This window comes from Vigna unguiculata, chromosome 1, assembly GCF_004118075.2.
Source record: "Vigna unguiculata cultivar IT97K-499-35 chromosome 1, ASM411807v1, whole genome shotgun sequence".
Lineage (NCBI taxonomy): Eukaryota > Viridiplantae > Streptophyta > Magnoliopsida > Fabales > Fabaceae > Vigna > Vigna unguiculata.
In genome coordinates this window covers 22,695,103-22,714,811 of record NC_040279.1, presented here as the reverse complement: position 1 = coordinate 22,714,811, position 19,709 = coordinate 22,695,103, and the positions used below count along the sequence as shown (strand labels likewise).

The 19,709-nt window shown below is 31.2% G+C and overlaps 1 protein-coding gene across 1 annotated transcript; it reads left to right on the top strand.

Moving 5' to 3' along the window:
- Positions 1-2,575: 2,575 nt before the first annotated feature.
- On the top strand, positions 2,576-4,652 carry LOC114187259 (chalcone synthase). Its single transcript, XM_028075457.1, has 2 exons — positions 2,576-2,819; positions 3,393-4,652. Exons 1-2 carry the CDS (start codon positions 2,642-2,644, stop codon positions 4,388-4,390), a joined length of 1,176 nt encoding a protein of 391 aa, XP_027931258.1. The 5' UTR covers positions 2,576-2,641; the 3' UTR covers positions 4,391-4,652.
- The last annotated feature ends 15,057 nt before the right edge of the window (positions 4,653-19,709 follow it).

Sequence of the window (19,709 nt, the reverse complement as noted above, 5' to 3'; positions counted from 1 at the left end):
GCTAAACAGGTTTAACATATTTTTTTAGTTGAAATTAATTTTAATTTTGTTTTTTATTAAAATTACTTACTATTATTAACTCTAAAACAATCTTAAATAAAAGTTCAATGGAAAATATAAATTTTAATAAATTTAATATTATTAAAAATATTTATATATCATTTATGTAAAAATTAATTTTGATTTCTTTGGAGAGGAACAAAATTATTCAATTTTAGAATAAATTGATACAAATTAAGACAAAATAGAAATGCAGGAAGAATGAGAAAGTGACAGTTGACGTGACACTAACACATGGCGTTGCCATTGTGACATTCACGTGACACGATGTTAGTTTGACATGTGATAAACTTTTATTTTCTTACAAAAATTAAACAACGAATCAAAAATTAAAAAAGATAAAAATAAAAATAAAAAATTGCGAGCTGACATACACCTCTTTAACGTATTAATTTTATTACATCAAATTCTCTACAACAGTAACCAAATTGAAACAAAAAAAACAAAAATATTTATTTCTCTATAAAAATAGAACTAAAGTCATGATTTAACCTAATCATTAAGTGTTTGGTGAAAAAAATGGTGAAGAAAAATTAAATGTAAATCCCAATCAAACCATTCTTAGACGTTCAAATCTCAACAATCTCTATTCACTATATTAATTTTTTTTTTAATTTTACACACACAAAAGAGAATCCAAAAATTTTATTTCTAACCTGATTATTCTTTTCTTTTCCTAAAAAAAGTTCAATTAAACTGATGAACTCAATATCAGTAGTTTATAAAACATGCGTTATTGATCTCACTCTGAAGTACGTTTAATTATATAATAACATGCATGAAAGGTGATTAAGAAAATGAATCGGATCATTATTTAATATATTATATAATTTATTGTTTTTGAATGAACTTGAATGTTTTGATTCTTTTTATTAATTTTGATGATGTTTCTTCACTATCATGTTGAATGTTTTGGTTCTTTTTATTAATTTTTATGATGTTTCTTCACTATCATGTTAGTGGTCCTCATGTGATGGTAAGATGAGAATGTTTTTTCAGAAATGATGCACCATTAAATATAATTTTCTTTGATTATAGTGAAAAACTATTATTTATTTTTAGGGTTAAATATGTTTTTGGTCCCTTAAGTTTGAGCGAAATTTGGGTTTAGTCCCTCATCAAAACTTTTGACCAATTTAGTCCTTCATCTTCCAAAATGCGTGAATTTAGTCCTTTTAACCAAATTTTGTTAAGTTTATCTGACATTTCAAGTGCATTTCATGATAGTATTTAAATTATTTATACTGTTTGACACATTTTTACTTCAATGTTAACTTAAATACTATCATGAAATGCGCTTGAAACGTCAGATAAACTTAACAAAATTTGGTTAAAAGGACTAAATTCACGCATTTTGAAAGATGAAAGACTAAATTGGTCAAAAGTTTTGATGAGGGACTAATTCCAAATTTCGCTGAAACTTGAGGGACCAAAAACATATTTAACCCTTATTTTTATCACGTTTACAACGTTAGAAGTAAGGTTCTAGAACTACAGTACAACATGTAATTATTATTTTTTGTTAGTTAGTTGATTCATCTTTTTATAAGATATTGTCTAAAAAATAATATTTATTGTAATTATTATTTATCAAAACGTTTTTGAAATTAGCAAAGTGTGATAAAGATATTGAACATCTACTTCACGGTGTAATTACTAGGAAAAAAAAACAAAAAGAGAACGGTTTAATATAATTATAATTACAACGAGGACTATTAATAAATGAATTCTTAAAAACGTAGGTTTTGAATAAAATTTATGTGAATAGAATGAAACTTTAAATAACGAAAATAATGTGAGATAAATAATGATAAAGCTAATGCTTTTTTTTGGGTAGTATAATGACTCTCCAAATGCATTGCATTGCATAATGAAAATTTTGACATCGATGACGAGAAGTTGTTACCTCATTTAAATTGTTATATATAATCCTAATATATATAGATAATAACAAAGTCACAGATATTTTAGTTGAAAAATGACCCATAAGATAAAATAATATTTTTTTTTTCTAATGGAAACATTTATAAGTTTGGGAGACTAGTGAACAGAGTAATTTTAATTACTAAGTCTGAACATGATAGCATAGAAATTAATAAGATAAAAATGGTAACACATATTTTGAAACTTATCATAAGACTTATTGTATTAAATAGAGTTAATTATATTTTTGTGGTGACCATAGAAATAAGCCCCTTAATGAAATGAATTTGAATGAGAAAAAAGAAATTGATGTGTAAATTTTGATGAGAAGAATGGTTGGTAAAATGTGAGTGTATTGAAAGAGTAGAATGGGGCATGCAATAAATTGCATGGTGACGTCGTTGGGAGAAGAAGGTTTTGTTTTGGTAGGAAGAAGGAGAAGTATGGAATAATAATACATGTGGCTCCAAATCTACCGCAGGTTAATCTGCCTACCCCCAATCCACGTGTCTCTTCATCTGCCCGTCCCTCAAACCTACTCGCTTCCCTCATCGCCCTCCTTCTATTTATACATCCACCCTCCATTCTCAAACCACCTCACTCTCTCTCTTCTTCTAACTGCTTTCTCTTCTCATCCCCAACCACCACACTCCTCCAGATGGTGTCAGTCGAGGAAATCCGCAACGCCCAGCGCTCCCATGGCCCCGCCACCATTCTCGCCTTCGGCACCGCCACGCCCTCCAACTGCGTCTCCCAAGAGGATTATCCCGACTACTACTTCCGCATTACCAACAGCGAACACATGACTGATCTAAAGGAGAAGTTCAAGCGCATGTGTACGTAATCTTAACTCCTTTTATGCTTTCTTTTCTGTTACCACTCACTTTTCACATGCCTACACCTACTATACTATAACTGTAGTATCTTCATGCTAGGTTTTTTTCTTTTTAAATTGCGCCGGATTTGGAATGTTTTTGTTTATGTAGTTTATATTTTCATTCAGTTATGGAACTAATTTTCTGTCTGAAATTTAGGTCCATTTAAAGCTTACCGTCTGTGTTAGGTGAAACCTGACCTACCCTTGGTAAACCGGAGTTCATGCAAGTTTTTATTATCATAATAAGAGAAAAGAGGTTCTCGTGTTTCCAGTTATACTACTCCACTATTTTTCTTTTTTCTTTTTTCTTTTTACTAATTAATTTCTTTAAGCAAAATGCAAAAAAAGAAAAATGGATGTGAGAAGAAGGGATAACCGATGACATGAGAAAAATCATTTATTAATGCACCGGTGGTGTTCGAAGAATTTGTGGAAAAAGTGTCGCTGAAGCCCTGTCAAAAAAGGGTGATTTGTGTTGCTGATGTGTTTACTTTTTGAGTAAAAAGTGAGAGAAGTGAATTGAATTTGGCAGGTGAAAAGTCGATGATAAAGAAGCGTTACATGCACCTGACGGAGGAGTTTCTGAAGGAGAATCCGAATATGTGTGCGTACATGGCGCCGTCGCTGGACGTGAGGCAGGATATAGTGGTGGTGGAAGTGCCGAAGCTGGGAAAAGAAGCGGCGAGGAAGGCGATAAAGGAATGGGGTCAACCCAAGTCAAAGATCACTCACCTGGTGTTCTGCACCACTTCAGGCGTCGACATGCCCGGAGCGGATTACCAGCTGACTAAGCTTCTCGGGCTGAGGCCCTCCGTGAAGCGTCTGATGATGTACCAGCAGGGCTGCTTCGCCGGCGGGACGGTCCTCCGCCTCGCCAAGGACCTCGCCGAGAACAACAAGGGCGCGCGCGTCCTCGTAGTCTGCTCCGAAATCACCGCCGTGACGTTCCGCGGCCCGTCCGATGCCCACCTCGACTCCCTCGTCGGCCAGGCTCTGTTCGGGGACGGCGCCGCCGCGATGATCATCGGAGCGGATCCTGACAGGAGTGTAGAACGGCCGATATTTGAAATGGTGTCGGCCTCCCAGACCATTCTGCCGGACTCTGATGGTGCCATCGACGGGCACTTGAGGGAGGTTGGACTAACATTCCATCTCCTGAAAGACGTGCCCGGAATCATCTCGAAGAACATTGAGAAGAGTCTGACGGAGGCGTTTGCGCCGATTGGAATTAATGACTGGAACTCGATCTTCTGGATTGCACATCCGGGTGGACCGGCGATTCTGGATCAGGTTGAGGAGAAGCTCCGGCTGAAACCGGAGAAACTCCGGTCCACTCGGCACGTTCTGAGCGAGTATGGAAACATGTCGAGTGCATGTGTTTTGTTCATTCTTGATGAAATGAGGAAGAAGTCGAAGGAGGAAGGGAAGGGTAGCACCGGAGAAGGGCTAGAATGGGGGGTTTTATTCGGGTTCGGACCGGGTCTAACCGTTGAGACGGTTGTGCTGCACAGTGTGCCGTTGGAGGGGTGAGTGAAGGATGATGAAGATGATGATGTCGGTGTTGTTGGGTGGGTCACAGTATGAGAAACTAGTATATCACTGTAATAACTAATAAGGAAACCTCCAGAATTTGAGGAAAAGTGTGATAATGTTACTTAGTGTCAAATTTTATTAAGGATTGATGTTACCATAAAGCAGAGATTAGCGGAAAGATGATGATGGTGCTTGTGATTGAATTTGTGAAAGTTTTAGTGCTTAAGTAATGCCATTGAATTTGTTTTTGGTGCTTTCACTCTTAAAATTATAAGGAAAAATGTTATTTGACATTGACAACTTGTATAAAGTAACATAGTATTAACAAATTTTTATATTTTTAGAAGAAAAAAAATTAAATAATAGTGAGAAGTAATATCAGATGACGATGATAAAAAGAAAAGTGAAATAATTATCCATGGTGTCACGAGGTCCTGGATCTTTCAATACCACCTGCAAATTTGAAGAGGAGTAATGACTGTAGGTTGACAACACAAACCTCTTTTGTCTATACAACTATTTTATTACTTTTTTATTCAACATTTTAATTAAATATCTTTAGTTTAATATTTTATTTTTAAATAGAGTTGTTGTCGGTTACAAAAGGATGTCAAGGTATTCTTTTTATTTAAGAAATGAACATGTAGTCCAGAATTTTTCTGTAGAAAATTATATGTAATTATATAAATTTAATAGGTTGTGAAATTATTATTTTTAAAGGGAGAAAGAATATAGATATCTTAATGTGAACATTTACTATAGTTTCTAAATGTGAACATCAATAAAACTTTCTATTCCTTTGTACTTATTATAATTTATAAGAAAAAAAGAAAAAGGGTTTTCACGCATTTCAATTGTATAAACTTTACCTAGTTTAATTTTTTTTATTTTTCTATATTATTATCTGCTGAACATTAAAAATATATTTATTTTAAATTTTTTTAATATATTTTAAAACATTAACATTAATGGTAATCAATGTATTATGAAGATATAGTAGAGAAACAGCACAAAAAATCAACAGAGAATCCAAATTCACTTTTATCATATTTAGGGACACTATTTTGAAACACCTTTCAATTAATTCTATTTTAAATGACTTTCCTTTTTTGTTTTTTATTTTTATTTTTAATGAATGCTACTTAAAAAAATTATTTTTAGATGTGATTAGAAAAATTAAGATGTTAATCAATTTAACTAATACAACAAATAATTAAGTTTTCCTCGTAATAACTGTAGTTTTAAGGATTTTTGTTCTTCACGCGGATTGATAATAACAGTAAGTAAATAGTTTTCTGAAATGTTTATATTAAAATAATTTCATTCGCTTAATAAATGCACGTTTTTATAGAGATAAAAATAGTTAATTTTGAGATAAAATACAAATGAAAAAATAACTATTAATCACATTCAATTTGAATTTTTAAAGAATTAAAATGATTTTATTTAATAAATAGAAAGTGATTGATTTTGAGGTAATTTTTAAATAAAAAAGTACTGTTTTATTCAATGATGAGAACATTGTTCAATTTAAATTATCTTAAAAATCAAAATTGCAGTAATATTAGAATTACTTTTATTTTTTTAATAGTACTACAAATAATTCATTCTAGCAACAAAAGTTTAATTAGAAACTAATGTAACATTAAACAAAAATTTAAACTTTAATTCACAATTAATTATATTTTTTTATTAATAATAAATATTATTTTAGATATAAAAAAATTTTAGTGTATAAAGTGGTGTTTAATTTAATCAATATAATGGTTAATTATTATTTTTTAAAAGTTGATTTTGTAAAGTTAAAAGATAAAATTGACATTATAGCTTTTAATATGTGTGAATTTATAACCATAACGTAAATCCATAGTCCTTCCATTTCAAAACAATAATTGTGTACATTTATCCCTCTCTAATTAAAAATATTTAATTAGTACAAATTAGTATAAAATATCTTTAATTTTCAACTACTACTAGTATTGTGTCTTCGGACACTAGGGATGTCAATGGGGCAGGTAGGGTGTGGGTAGTAGTTCCCTTGTACCCTACCCGCTGGATAAATATCTGTCCCATACTCGTATTCATATCCGTCGGGTATCCGTTATGCAGGTACCCGTCTATTTTTTTCATATCCGCGGGTATCCATGGGTACCCACAGGTATTTGCAAAATTATTTAAAAAACAAATATTTAATCATAAATTCAAATAAAATAAAATAAAATATATCATTGTCATAAATTTTAAATAAAGTTCAAATAAACTCAAGTTGATACAAGTACAAATAATTGTAAAAGTAAATATAAAATGACGTTCAACACAATGGAAATTTTTTAATTAGTGCTTTGATTAACAAACCCACTTTCTCCAATTGATTTCCTGAAAAAATAAACAAAATAAACAAATAATAAACCTCAATTGCCAAATGCCAAGTATTCTAATTTTGATTCCATCATTTGACAAAAAGCATACAAAAAACGTCATTGTCTATATAAGGTTTTATGTATATGCCAAATTTCAAAGAAAGGAAAGAGAAGAATAAGAATGTCAAGGGGTGTAAGTTTAGCGGGTATGGGTATTCACGAGTACGGATATTATGATATCCGTATCTGTCCCGTTAACATGCGGGTATCAAAAATATCCGTATCTGCGGGTAGCGGGTATCCATTTTTAATATCCGTTTTCTATCCGTTACGGGTTTTATTCGCGGATACCCGAGGGTATGGATTTTTTTGACATCCGTAACAAACACTTTATTAATTCTCTTCATTATAAAAGAGATATTATTTAAAACATAATTTAAAAACAATTATTTTGAAATAAAAAAGCTAAAAGCACTATATTTAAAATGATTGGATTTTTTTTTTTCAAAACAACCCTTATAATTGATATTATTCACAATTTTTTTGGGACTTTAATTATTTTATTTCTTATATGATTTAAACCTTTATGTTCATCTCATATATCTTGTTTTATCAAGATGATGTATACAAAATATTTTAGATAATAACTTGTTCCGATACACCAAATAAGTCTTATATCACTTAGGAGTCGATGTCAAGCCAAACACAGTTTATATACTCCTTCCTCCTTTTCCTCCCTCCACCCTCCGACTGATTATTATTTTTTTGTCATGATGTAATATTATTCACCATTTTAATCGTTGAAATATGTAATAAGTAGTGTATTAGAAACATTTTTTCAACTATACTTATAATTAGTACCTAGGCTTGTACTTAGGAATCTAGTGCACTTTGAGTTGCACCTAGGAGTTTAGGGTACTCTTTTGATCTTTCGTCTTTCTATAATTACAAATAGAAGATTACAAGAAGGATCTTACATGCCCTCCAATTTTATATTTCTTTCTTATTAATCTCAAGTTGGTACACTATAAAAAATAATGTAAATTCTGACAGTTATTTTCGTAAAATGTGATGGTTTTAACCGCCACAATTTACGTTTGCGACGATTTCGAAAACTGCCGCAATTTGTGTCGCCACAAAGTAAAATGTGACGGTTTCAAACGAACTGTCGCAACAACTGCTATATATTAGAGCATGTCGATCTCACTCTGATAGTTTCTCTTTTATCGTGTATCTATTTAGTAAAAGAATTGTCTCAGTTGCTATCAGTTGTTGTTCGACATTGTCTACCATTGTTTGTCATTGTCCACTGTTGTCCAACATTGTTGTTGTCTAGCATTGTCCATCATTGTTCGACATTGCTTGTCGTTGTCTGCCATTACCACTGCTTTTTGCCACTGTCATCATTTTCTGCCACTGCCAATGCTATCCCACTTTGTCCATTGCCGCTCGTCACTAATCGATGTCGTTCACCATTGTCCACCATTGCTCATCGTCGTCCACCATCGGCCAATTTCATAGTTTTTCCCGACTACCACCGAATATCATCTCCTCGAACGATGACCCCCCTGTCAGTCCTGGAGCCTTTCATTGCCCTACACCATGTCTCTTCTCACTGCTATAAACACTACTATAAAGTGTGTGAGTTTCACGTGCTGCCTTTCGGTTGTCGTAGTCTTCCCGAACCACAACGATCAGACTCGTCAAAACTTCCTTAGTTGGTTTTTATCTTTTGTTCTTCAATCTGAAAGAATTTGGTGTGTGTTCATGTGTTAATCACGGTTTCTCTCACTTAAAACCCCATGTTTCTCTATCTTGCAGCCATAAGATTTCTTGTAGCATTTATGGATTGAATTTTGTCTCTACTCAACATGCCTACTTGGAAGAAAAAAAAAGAGATCGTGGCAATGGAGGAGTACGTCTTCAATGTACACACTGTAAAAGAATTGGTCACATCCAAAGACATTGCTTCTGTTTACATGGTTTTCCTCATATGGCAGGCAATATTTTCATATCATGAGTTACGATGTCCAAGTTTTCCAGTGCAGAATATCTCAAGTTAAAGTCTTGTAGCCAAGCACTAGTTTTAACCCATCCTATTTTGTCAAAAGCTTGCATTTCTCAAATCTTTATGTGTCAAAGTTCAAGAATAATTGATTCAAGCGCCTTTGATCATATCTCTAGTAATTCTTCATTGTTTTCTTGAATTTCTCATCCTAAAACTCCTTATGTTATTACTTTAGTCAATAGTTCCAAAGTTACTTCTCAATGAGTTAGTCAAAGTTCCCTTTCTTCCTCCCTAAACTGCAAGAATATTCTTCTTGTTCCTAATTGTCCTTTTTACCTAATTTTCTTAAGTCAATTAACTAAATCTTTGAATTGTTCTATAACCTTTGATGTCAATTCCTTCATTATACAAGATTGTTGTACAAGAACATTGATTGGTGAATGACATGAATCCGAAGGACTCTACTATCTTGGTACTAGACCATCAATGTCATGTTTAGCTTCCTAGTCTCCTAGGCTTTTGCATGATCGGTTAGGTCATCCAAGTTTATTAAAATTAAAAAGGATGATTTGTGAGCTTAGCAAACTTCATGTCTTAGAATGTGAGTCATGTCAATTAAGTAAGCATGTTCGGTCTTCTTTTCTAAAAAGAATTGAAATAAGATGCAACTCTATCTCTTTTATAATTTATTCTAACATTTGGAGTCCGAGTCGAGTCTCTTCTTTTTGGGTTTCATTATTCTATCACTTTTATTGATAAATATTCTCATTGTACTTGGATTTATTTGATGAAATATCTATATGAACTTTCGATATCTTCGTGTCATTCCTTAATGAAATGAAAAACCAATAAGATAGAATAATATTTATAAATAGTTTGGACAATGTCCGTTGAGTTGAGACGGTTGTGTTGCACAGTGTTCTGTTGGAGAAGTGAGTGAAGGATGATGAAGATGATGATGTCGGTGTTGTTGGGTGGGTCACAGTATGAGAAACTAGTATATCACTGTAATAACTAATAAGGAAACCTCCAGAATTTGAGGAAAAGTGTGATAATGTTAATTAGTGTCAAATTTTATTAAGAATTGATGTTACCATAAAGCAGAGTAGTGGAAAGATTATGGTGTTTGTGATTGAATTTGTGAAAGTTTAGTGCTTAAGTGATGCCATTGAATTTGTTTTTGGTGCTTTCACTCTTAAAATATAAGAAAAAATGTTAATAAAAATTTATATAAAAATAAAATAATATTAATAAAAATAAATAATAATAAGAAATAGTGTTAAATAATAATAAAAATAGCAGTATCCAAATTATAATTATCCATGGTGTCACGAGGTCCTGACTCTTTCAATACCACCTGCATATATGAAGAGGGGTAATGACTATAGGTTGACAACACAAACCTCTTTTGTCTATACAACTATTTTATTACTTTTTTATTCAACATTTTAATTAAATATCTTTAGTTTAATATTTTATTTTTAAATAGAGTTGTTGTCGGTTACAAAAGGATGTCAAGGTATTCTTTTTATTTAAGAAATGAACATGTAGTCCAGAATTTTTCTGTAGAAAATTATATGTAATTATATAAATTTAATAGGTTGTGAAATTATTATTTTAAAGGGAGAAAGAATATAGATACCTTACCTCCATAATTAACCTCCTTATTAGTCAAGAGAAAGGTTAACAAATGACTCAGCTGTTATTATGAATATAAAATATAAATTGTTATATATTAAAGGACATTTATTATTGTCTCCAAATGTAAACATCAATAAAACTTTCTATTCCTCTGTACTTGTTATAAGACAAAAAGGGTTTTCGCGCACTTCAAATATATCAACTTTACCTACTTTTATCATATATAGGAACACTATTTTAAAACACCTTTCAATTAATTGAAATTCTATTTCAAATGACTTTCTTTTTGTTTTTTTATGTTCATTTTTAATGAATTCTACTTTTAAAAAATTATTTTTAGATGTGATTAGAAAAATTAAAATGTTAATCAATTTAACTAATACAACAAATAATTAAGTTTGCCTCGTAATACCTATAGTTTTAAGGATTTTTGTTCTTCACGCGGATTGATAATAACAGTAAGTAAATAGTTTTCTGAAATGGTTATATTAAAATAATTTCATTCGCTTAAAAAATACACATTTTTATAGAGATAAAAAAAAGTTAATTTTGAGATAAAATACAAATGAAAAAATAACTATTAATCACTTTCGATTTGAATTTTTAAAGAATTAAAATAATTTTATTTAATAAATAGAAAGTAATTGGTTTTGAGGTAATTTTTAAATAAAAAAGTACTTTTTTATTCAATGATGAGAAGAACATTGTTCAATTTAAATTTTCTTAAAACTTAAAATAGCACTAATATTAGGATTACTTTTATCTTTTTTTAATAGTACTACAAATAAATCATTCTATAGCAACAAAAGTTTAATTAGAAACTAATTTAATATTAAACAAAATTTTAAACTTTAATTCACAATTAATTATATTTTTTTATTAATAATAAATATTATTTTAAATATTAATAAATTTTTGTGTATAAAGTGGTGTTTAATTTAATCAATATAATGATTAATTATTTTTTTATTTTAAAACTTGATTTTGTAAAGTTAAAAGATAAAATTGACATTATAGCTTTTAATATGTGTGAATTTATAACCATAAGGTAAATCGATAGTCCTTCCATTTCCAAACAATAATTGTGGAAATTTATCCCTCGCTAATTAAAAATATTTAATTAGTACAAATTAGTATAAAATACCTTAAATTTTCAACTTAGTACTGTGTCTACGGACACTTTATTAATTCTCTTCATTATAAAAGAGATATTATTTAAAACAATTTAAAAACAATTATTTTGAAATAAAAAAGCTAAAAAGCCTATATTTAAAATGATTGGGATTTTGTTTTTTAAAATAACCCTTATAATCGATATTATTCACAAATTTCTATGGAGACTTCAATTATTTTATTTCTTATATGATTTAAGGCTTTATGTTCATCATCTGATGCATCTTGTTTTATTAAGACGATGCATACAAAATCTTTTAGATAATAATTTGTTTCGGTATACCTAATAAATTTTACATTATTTAGGAGTTGAAGTCAAGTGCGGTTTATATATTCCTTTCTCTTTCTATCTCTGATTGATTATTATTTTTCTGTCATGATGTAATATTGTTAGCCATTTTAACCGTTGAAATAAGTAATAAGTAGTATATTAGGAAATTTTTTTCAACTATACTTATAATTAGTACTTGTACTTAGGAGTCTAGTGCACTTTGAGTTGCACCTAGGAGTTTTGGGTACTCTTTTGATCTTTCGTCTTTATATTGTATCATATTTCTATAATTATAAATGGAAGACTACAAGATGGATCTTACAAGCTCTCCAATTTTATATTTCTCTCTTATTAATCTCAAGTTGATATTAGAGCATGTTGATCCCGCTCTGATAGTTTCTCTTTTATCGTGTATCTATTTAGTAAAAGAATTGTCTCAGTTGCTATTAGTTGTTCGGCATTGTCTACCATTGTCTAGCATTGTCCACTGTTGTCCAACATTGTCCATTGTAAGGCCCCATTTTTATTTCTGCCCTAAAGTTAGTGGGCTGCCCTGCAACAGTGGGCCTAAAGGCTGGCCCATGATATAAGAACCCTTAGTGTTGCCCTAATTTCACATTTCATTCACTTTCAGAAAAGAACCAGCCGTCATCCCCTTGCTCTCACGTGACGCTCTGCTAGGGTTAGGATTCTGCCGTCTTCGAGCTAGTTCGAGGTCGTTTCCTACTCCATGTAAGTACTATGCTAGCCATTCTCGTCTCCATTGTTCCTTTTCGTTTCTTTCCGTTAGGGCTTCCAAGTAACCCATATTGTGCTTCTGTTTCGCTGTCTTTTCAGTTCTTCGTTCGCTCTTTGAGTTGTTGTGCTCGTGCGTTCGGTGTCGAGGGCGTGTTGGGTCGTTTTGCTAGCTTATTCCAGGTAAGGGAAGCTAGAACTTCTTTTTATGGTGTGATTTGACTTGTGTCCTTGTAGTTCGTCGAATTATTGAGTTTGTATGCTGCCATGAGTGACTGTGCTGGCTGGGATATCTGTTTGGTATGTGTGTACGCGTTGTGCAGGTGCAAACAGTGGCGAGGACTGTTAAACTCGCTTAAGCGGGCATGTCTCGCCTAGGCGAGATTAACAAGGGCTCGCCTAGGTATTTTTGCCACGAAGAGTCGCCCAGGCGACCTACTGTGTTTTTTGAGCGAACGAGCATCTCGCCCAGGCGAGAGGGGTCTCGCCTAAGCGAGATCCCGTGGGTGCTTCTGCTCCATATTTCGAGCCATCGCCTAGGCGAAGGGGGCTCGCCTGAGCGAGACCCTCCAGCCTGAGCGAGGTGCTGGGCGAGACAGTGCAATGTGGGATGACTTTCTTGGCTTTGTATGGATAATGCATGCTTGATTTTGAGTATTGTGATAAAGGTTTGATATGAATGAGTATGATTGAGTGATACAAGTCATGAATTGTGAATAATGGGTTGACATGAGTTTCGCATGAGATTGTAATGAAATGGTTGGTGTGAAACAGGCATGATAACGATATGATTTGGAAATCCTTGGTACATGGATGGTTTATGATGAGATGAAATGAGTTGGGCCTGGAACATGAAAGGCGTTGGCTTTAACAATTGGTACAATTAACGTATACGTGCATGGTGAATATTATTTTGGCTGCGGGATTTTGTTTTGTATGTGTCAGTGCATAATTCCTTGGGGTCTCTAGGTGAGACTTTCAGGGTCGCGCTTCAGTGGTCGGGACGTAATTCCATGGCCCCTGTTAGTGGGTGTCCATGGTGGTGCCCCATCTGTATAACTAGGTAAGGATTCAAGGTAAGGACTGCATCCTGACACTCTAAGGAACCAGTTAGTCTCACTTAGAGCGGACTGACTCCTGTGGGGAGAGTAGCAGGAGGCCTGTAATTCATTAAGGGCTAACCTTGTGGTGAGGGAGTTTTGATTCATCGTAACACTTGTAACACATAGCTCGGAGATGAGCAGCTCAGGGTCGAGCAGAGATATCCACCACAAGTGCAAGCATCCGCTGAATCCGACTAAGTTATACGTATCCGGATGAGTCGAGTCGAGTCGTAGTGTATTGATTGAAGAGTCTTAACAAGATTGGATGTGGTATTTATATTGGATGGCGAAAGTATGTTTAATTGTATGATAAAGATGTTGATTGGCTCTAGCTTACCCTTTTCTTGTTGTTTGTCTTATATGTTGTGTTTCTATCTTTGCGATGATCATCAATCTATTGATGGGAGCAGTCGCGAGGGATCATCATGGTCGTCAGGGAGGAGGCGACTCTACAGCTTAGTGTTCTTGGGATATCTTGAGGGCTATGGCCTATGTATTCGTCAGTCTTTATATGCTAGGGTTCCAGTAGACTTTAGTGTTACTTTTTTATTTCTTGTGGCATCGTGGTGTGCCTTATTTTGTAAGGTCTTACGTTTAAACTCCAGAACTGCGCTGTTATATTATAATTAGGTGACGTTTCCTTTAATTACACTCATTAATTAATTGGGGCGTTACATCCATCGTTGTTCGACATTGTCCTTCGTTGTCTGCCATTATCATCGCTTTTTGCCACTGTCATCCCTTTTTACCACTCCCAATGCTATCCCACTTTGTCCACCATCGCTCGTCACTAATCGATACCGTTCACCATTGTCCACCGCTGCTCGTCGTCGTCCACCATCAACCAACGTCACAGTTTTTCCCAGCTCCCACCGAATATGTATCGTCTCCTCGAACGACGACCACCCATGTCGGTCCTGGAGCCTTTCATTGCCCCCACACTCTGTCTCTTCTCACCGCTATAAATTGCGCGACTTTCATGTGCGCCTTTCGGTGGTTGTAGTCTTCCCGGACCACAACGATCTGACTCGTCGAAACTTCCTCAGCTAATTTTTATCTTTTGTTCTTCGAACCGAATGCATTTAGTGTGTGTTCATGTGTTAATCACGGTTTCTCTCACTTAAAACCCCATGTTTGTCTATCTTGAAGCCATAAGCTCTCTTGTAGCATTTATGGATTGAATTTTATCTCTACTCAACATGCCTACTTGGAATAAAAAAAAAGAGATTGTGGCAATGGAAGAATACGTCTTCAATGTATGCACTGTAAAAGAATTGGTCACGTCCAAAGAAATTGCTTCTCTTTACATGGTTTTCCTCATATTACAACCAATATTTCCATATCTTGAGTTACGGTGTCCAAGTTTTCCAATGAAGAATATCTCAAGTTAAAGTCTCGCAACCAAGCACCATCTTTAACCCATCCTATTTTGTCAAAAGCTTGTATTTCTCAAACCTTTGAGTGTCAAAGTTCAAGGATAATTGATTCAAGTGAAATGGTATTTTTACATGTCCTTATACATCTCAAAAAAATGGTATAGCAGAGCGAAAGAATATATACTTAGTTGAAATTGCTTGTACCTTTTTACCTGGTGCTAATGTTCCTACCCATCACTTGGTTGATGCCATTCTTTTGGCATGTTATCTTACCTCTTCATCTTTGAATAATAAAGTTCCATATTCAATTTTGTTTTTGTATGAACATTTGTTTCACACTCCTCCTCAAGTCTTTAGTTGTGTATGTTTTGCACACGTATCTTCAGGGTTAGATAACTTTTCAGCCTGAGCCACCAAATGTGTCTTCTTAAAGTATTCTCGTCTTCGAAAAGGGTATCAATGTTATTCCCCTAACACATAAGAAATATTACATGTCTACAAGTGTCATCTTTCATGAAGAAACACCTTTCTTCCCTTCTTCTACACAAGATGCAAACTTTGTCCAAGTCTTGCCTATGCCTTTTGTTGAACCCTCTATCGATACAATTCTAAACATTGTTCCATCTTCTTCTAATACTCCAAATTCCTCGCATCTGCCTAGTTCTCCTAGTCCATCACCTTTGACTCCAATATCTAGTCAACTACCACACAATGATTCCTCTCCATCAAGTTCTTCACCATCATTGTCCCACACTACAACTCCTGATAATGAGGATTCTAGTCGGCCTATTGTCAATTGCAAAGGTATGCGCTCTACTCGGAAACCTAATCCTACTTATAATTTTCTAAGTTATCATTATGTGTCTTCATCGTATTATTCTTTTATCTCACTTGTCTCTTCTATTACCATTCTTAAAAATGTAAAAGAGGCTTTGATCATCTTGGATGGTGACAAACCATGATTGTTAAAATGCAAGCTCTTGAATAAAATGGTACTTGAGAATTATTTCCTCTTTCTTTTGAAAAGAAGATGATTAGTTGTCGTTGGATCTATTCTATAAAAGTTCAATCTAATGGTGAAGTTGATCACCTCAACGCCCGATTGGTAGCAAAAGGATTTACTTAGATATATGAGTTCGACTACAACAAAAGGATTATTATTATTATTATTATATAATACTTTTATTAATAATAAAAATAATAACAGTAATAATAATACTAATATTGATAATAATAATAATATATAATAATAATAATAGTAATAATAATAATATATAATAATAATAGTAATCGTAATAATAATAATATATAATAAAAATAATAATAGTAATTATAATAATAAAAAGGTTGTGGTTGGATTGAGCCCCATTCCTATTGCACCTCCATATTTACTGTCTGCACCTCCATATGTTGAGACTTTTAATTTTTTTTTTTATTAATCGTGGAAAGCATAGGCCGAACCGACGTTAAGATTTTATTTTATAAAAAACTTAAATAACACGTCACCGTCGGATAAACATTAATATGATTAAGAAAATAGGAACCAAAACTTATGTTTTTAAAAGCACAAGACCAATATTGGTTCATCTACATAAATGTCTGAATTGAGAATCGATGAATAAATTCTTATCCCTTTGGAGAGTATGTGTTGATGGGTTTTATATTTTTAATGTTGTAGTTATTCAGAGATTTTTGTTATATATATATATATATATATATATATATATATATATATATATATATATATATATATATATATATATTAACACACAAGATATTAGATATTATTTTTAATCCAAAATTTTAAAATAATATATTCATGAATTTTCATTTTTATAGTGTTTAATTTTGTCTTTTCTATTTAATTTGAAAGTTTGATTCACATTTGATTATTTTCAACATATAAAAATATAAAAAAAACAACATATTCTATAATTCCACATAGATAACATAATGAGTGTGAATTTAACATTTCAAAAAAAAAAACAATCAATCAGAACATTAAACATTTTAGAAAAAGATGAATATCCTTTGGTTCAATCATTAATAAGTAGATGTAACCTTTTGTACATTAGAACGTAGCACTTCACTCCGCAGGATTCGATTATGCTTTGAATTTTGAGTCTAACTCTTACATTATGCTTGACTGAAAAAAAAAATCATTTAAAATAGATTTAAATATACATTTGGTCTTTATTTTTGTTGATTTTAGTCTCTATTTTCGTTTTATGTTCAATTAGGTCCTCATTTTCGTCAAATTGTGGTCAATTTGGTCCTTTTCACTAACGGTGTTTAAATAGTTAACGTTTTTGAACAGTACATGCCACGTGTCAGCTCTTGATTTTTTTAATTTTTTTTAATTTTTTTTAATTTTTTTTTAATTTTTTTTAATTTTTTTAAATTTTTTAAATTTTTTTAAATTTTTTAAAATTTTTAAAATTTTTTTAAATTTTTTTAATTTCAAAAAAATGGTCCACGTGTCAAGTCACAGTTGTGCCACGTGTCAATGCTAGTGTCATGTGTCAGTTTGTGGTAGTATTACTTTTTTTTTCAATTTAGTCCCTATATTCGTTATTTTTGTTCAATTTAGTCCCAATTTTTGTTAAAATAAATTAATTTTGTCCTTTTCAAATTGACACTAAATTTAATATCTTTTATATAAATTATATTAATATTTTTTCTAAAATTGACCTTTGAATTTATTATTTATTAAATTCAATTATAAATTGAATAAATTCTTATATTTAATTGCTAAATAGAATATAATTATTTAAAATATTATAAGAATATAATTATTTTTTTTTCTAATATTTATATTCGAAAATATTTTTAAAATTAATGTATAAAAATATGTTAAATATTCAAAATATTTTAGAAAAATAAACTAATATTTGTAAAATTAACATTTACATATAAAATATTTTAGATTTTAATATCTAAAATTCAATAAAAATATTTAATATTTTAAATTTAAATGTAAATTTTACAAATTTTAATATATATTTTTAAAATTTAAATAATTATATTTTAATAATATTTAAATAATTATATTCTATTTAACAATTGAATCTAAGAATTATATTCAATTAATAATTAAATATTATAATTTATAATTAAATTTAAAAAATAACTAATAATAATGTCAATTATAAAAATTAAATGGTTTTATTTTAACAAAATTTGGGACTAAATTAAACAAAAATAACGAATATAGGGACTGAATTGAACAAAAATAACGAATATCGGGACTAAATTGAACAAAAATAAATAATACAACTACAAACTGACACGTGGCACTAGCATTGACACGTGGCACAATTGTGACTTGACACGTGGACACTTTTTTTGAATTTAAAAAAATTTAAAAAAATTTAAAAAAATTTAAAAAAAATTAAAAAAATTTAAAAAAATTTAAAAAAATTTAAAAAAATTTAAAAAAATTTAAAAAAATTTAAAAAACCAGGAGCTGACACGTGGCATGTACTGTTCAAAAACATTAACTATTTAAACACCGTTAGTGAAAAGGACCAAATTGACCACAATTTGACAAAAATGAGGACCTAATTAAACATAAAACGAAAATAGGGACCAAATTGAATAAAATCAACAAAAATAGGGACCAAATGTATATTTAAGCCTTTAAAATATTATCATACCAAAGAAATTATAAGGATAGGTTTCGTTTATCTTCTATTCCAATTAGCAGTAGCACCATTAGATCTCAATTCTTATAACACCTTGACAATGTTGATGTTTCTTCATTGATATCTATGTATTTATCTACAATGGTGACCAATCTAGCTTATATGATGTCTTTATCTTGAATTATATCAAGCTCCAAAACATACTCTAGGTCAAGTACATACTTCCTTATTATTCATATAAATTATATTTTAAATTCTTGATTGCATGAAAAAAAAAAGTTTAATTACTCGTCCTTATTTTTGTCAAGAAGTGTCAAATTGGTCATCCCGATTTTTTTGTCTCAATTTAGTCATTTTTTTAAATGATTCAATTTTGTCATTGCTGTTAGTTTGACCAAATAGTTTTAAAGCCAATGTCACATGTCAATTTGTAGTTTTTTGAATTTCTTTTTGATCTTTTTTACATGTGTCACTTCACAATTATGCCATGTGTCAAAAAAAAATTCTCAATTTGGTTCCTATATTTGTTTTTAGTTTCAATTTACTCTTAATTTTTGTAAAAATTGAGCAATATTGTCTCTCCTTTAATTGAGACTTAATTTACTTTTTATATAAATCTTATGAGAATATTCTTACTAAAATTAACATTTTAATTAAATATTTCTGGAAATATTTTTAAATTAACTTTAAAGTCTATAGGAAATACATGTTTGAAATCATATTAGATATCTCAAGTTGAAATCTATACAAAATACATGAACAAATTAAAATTAATAAGTTGAATAGTATATATCTCAAGATTCAAGGTTTAACTCCATATCTAGGGATGTCAAAAAAATTTGTACCCACAGGTATTCGTGGATAAAACCCGCAACGGGTAGGAAATAAATATTGTAAATGGATACCTACAAGTAACGAGTACGGGTATTTTTAATACTCGCATGTTAACGAGTACGAGTATCATAATATTTGTATCTGTGGATACCCGTACCCGCTATACTCTAA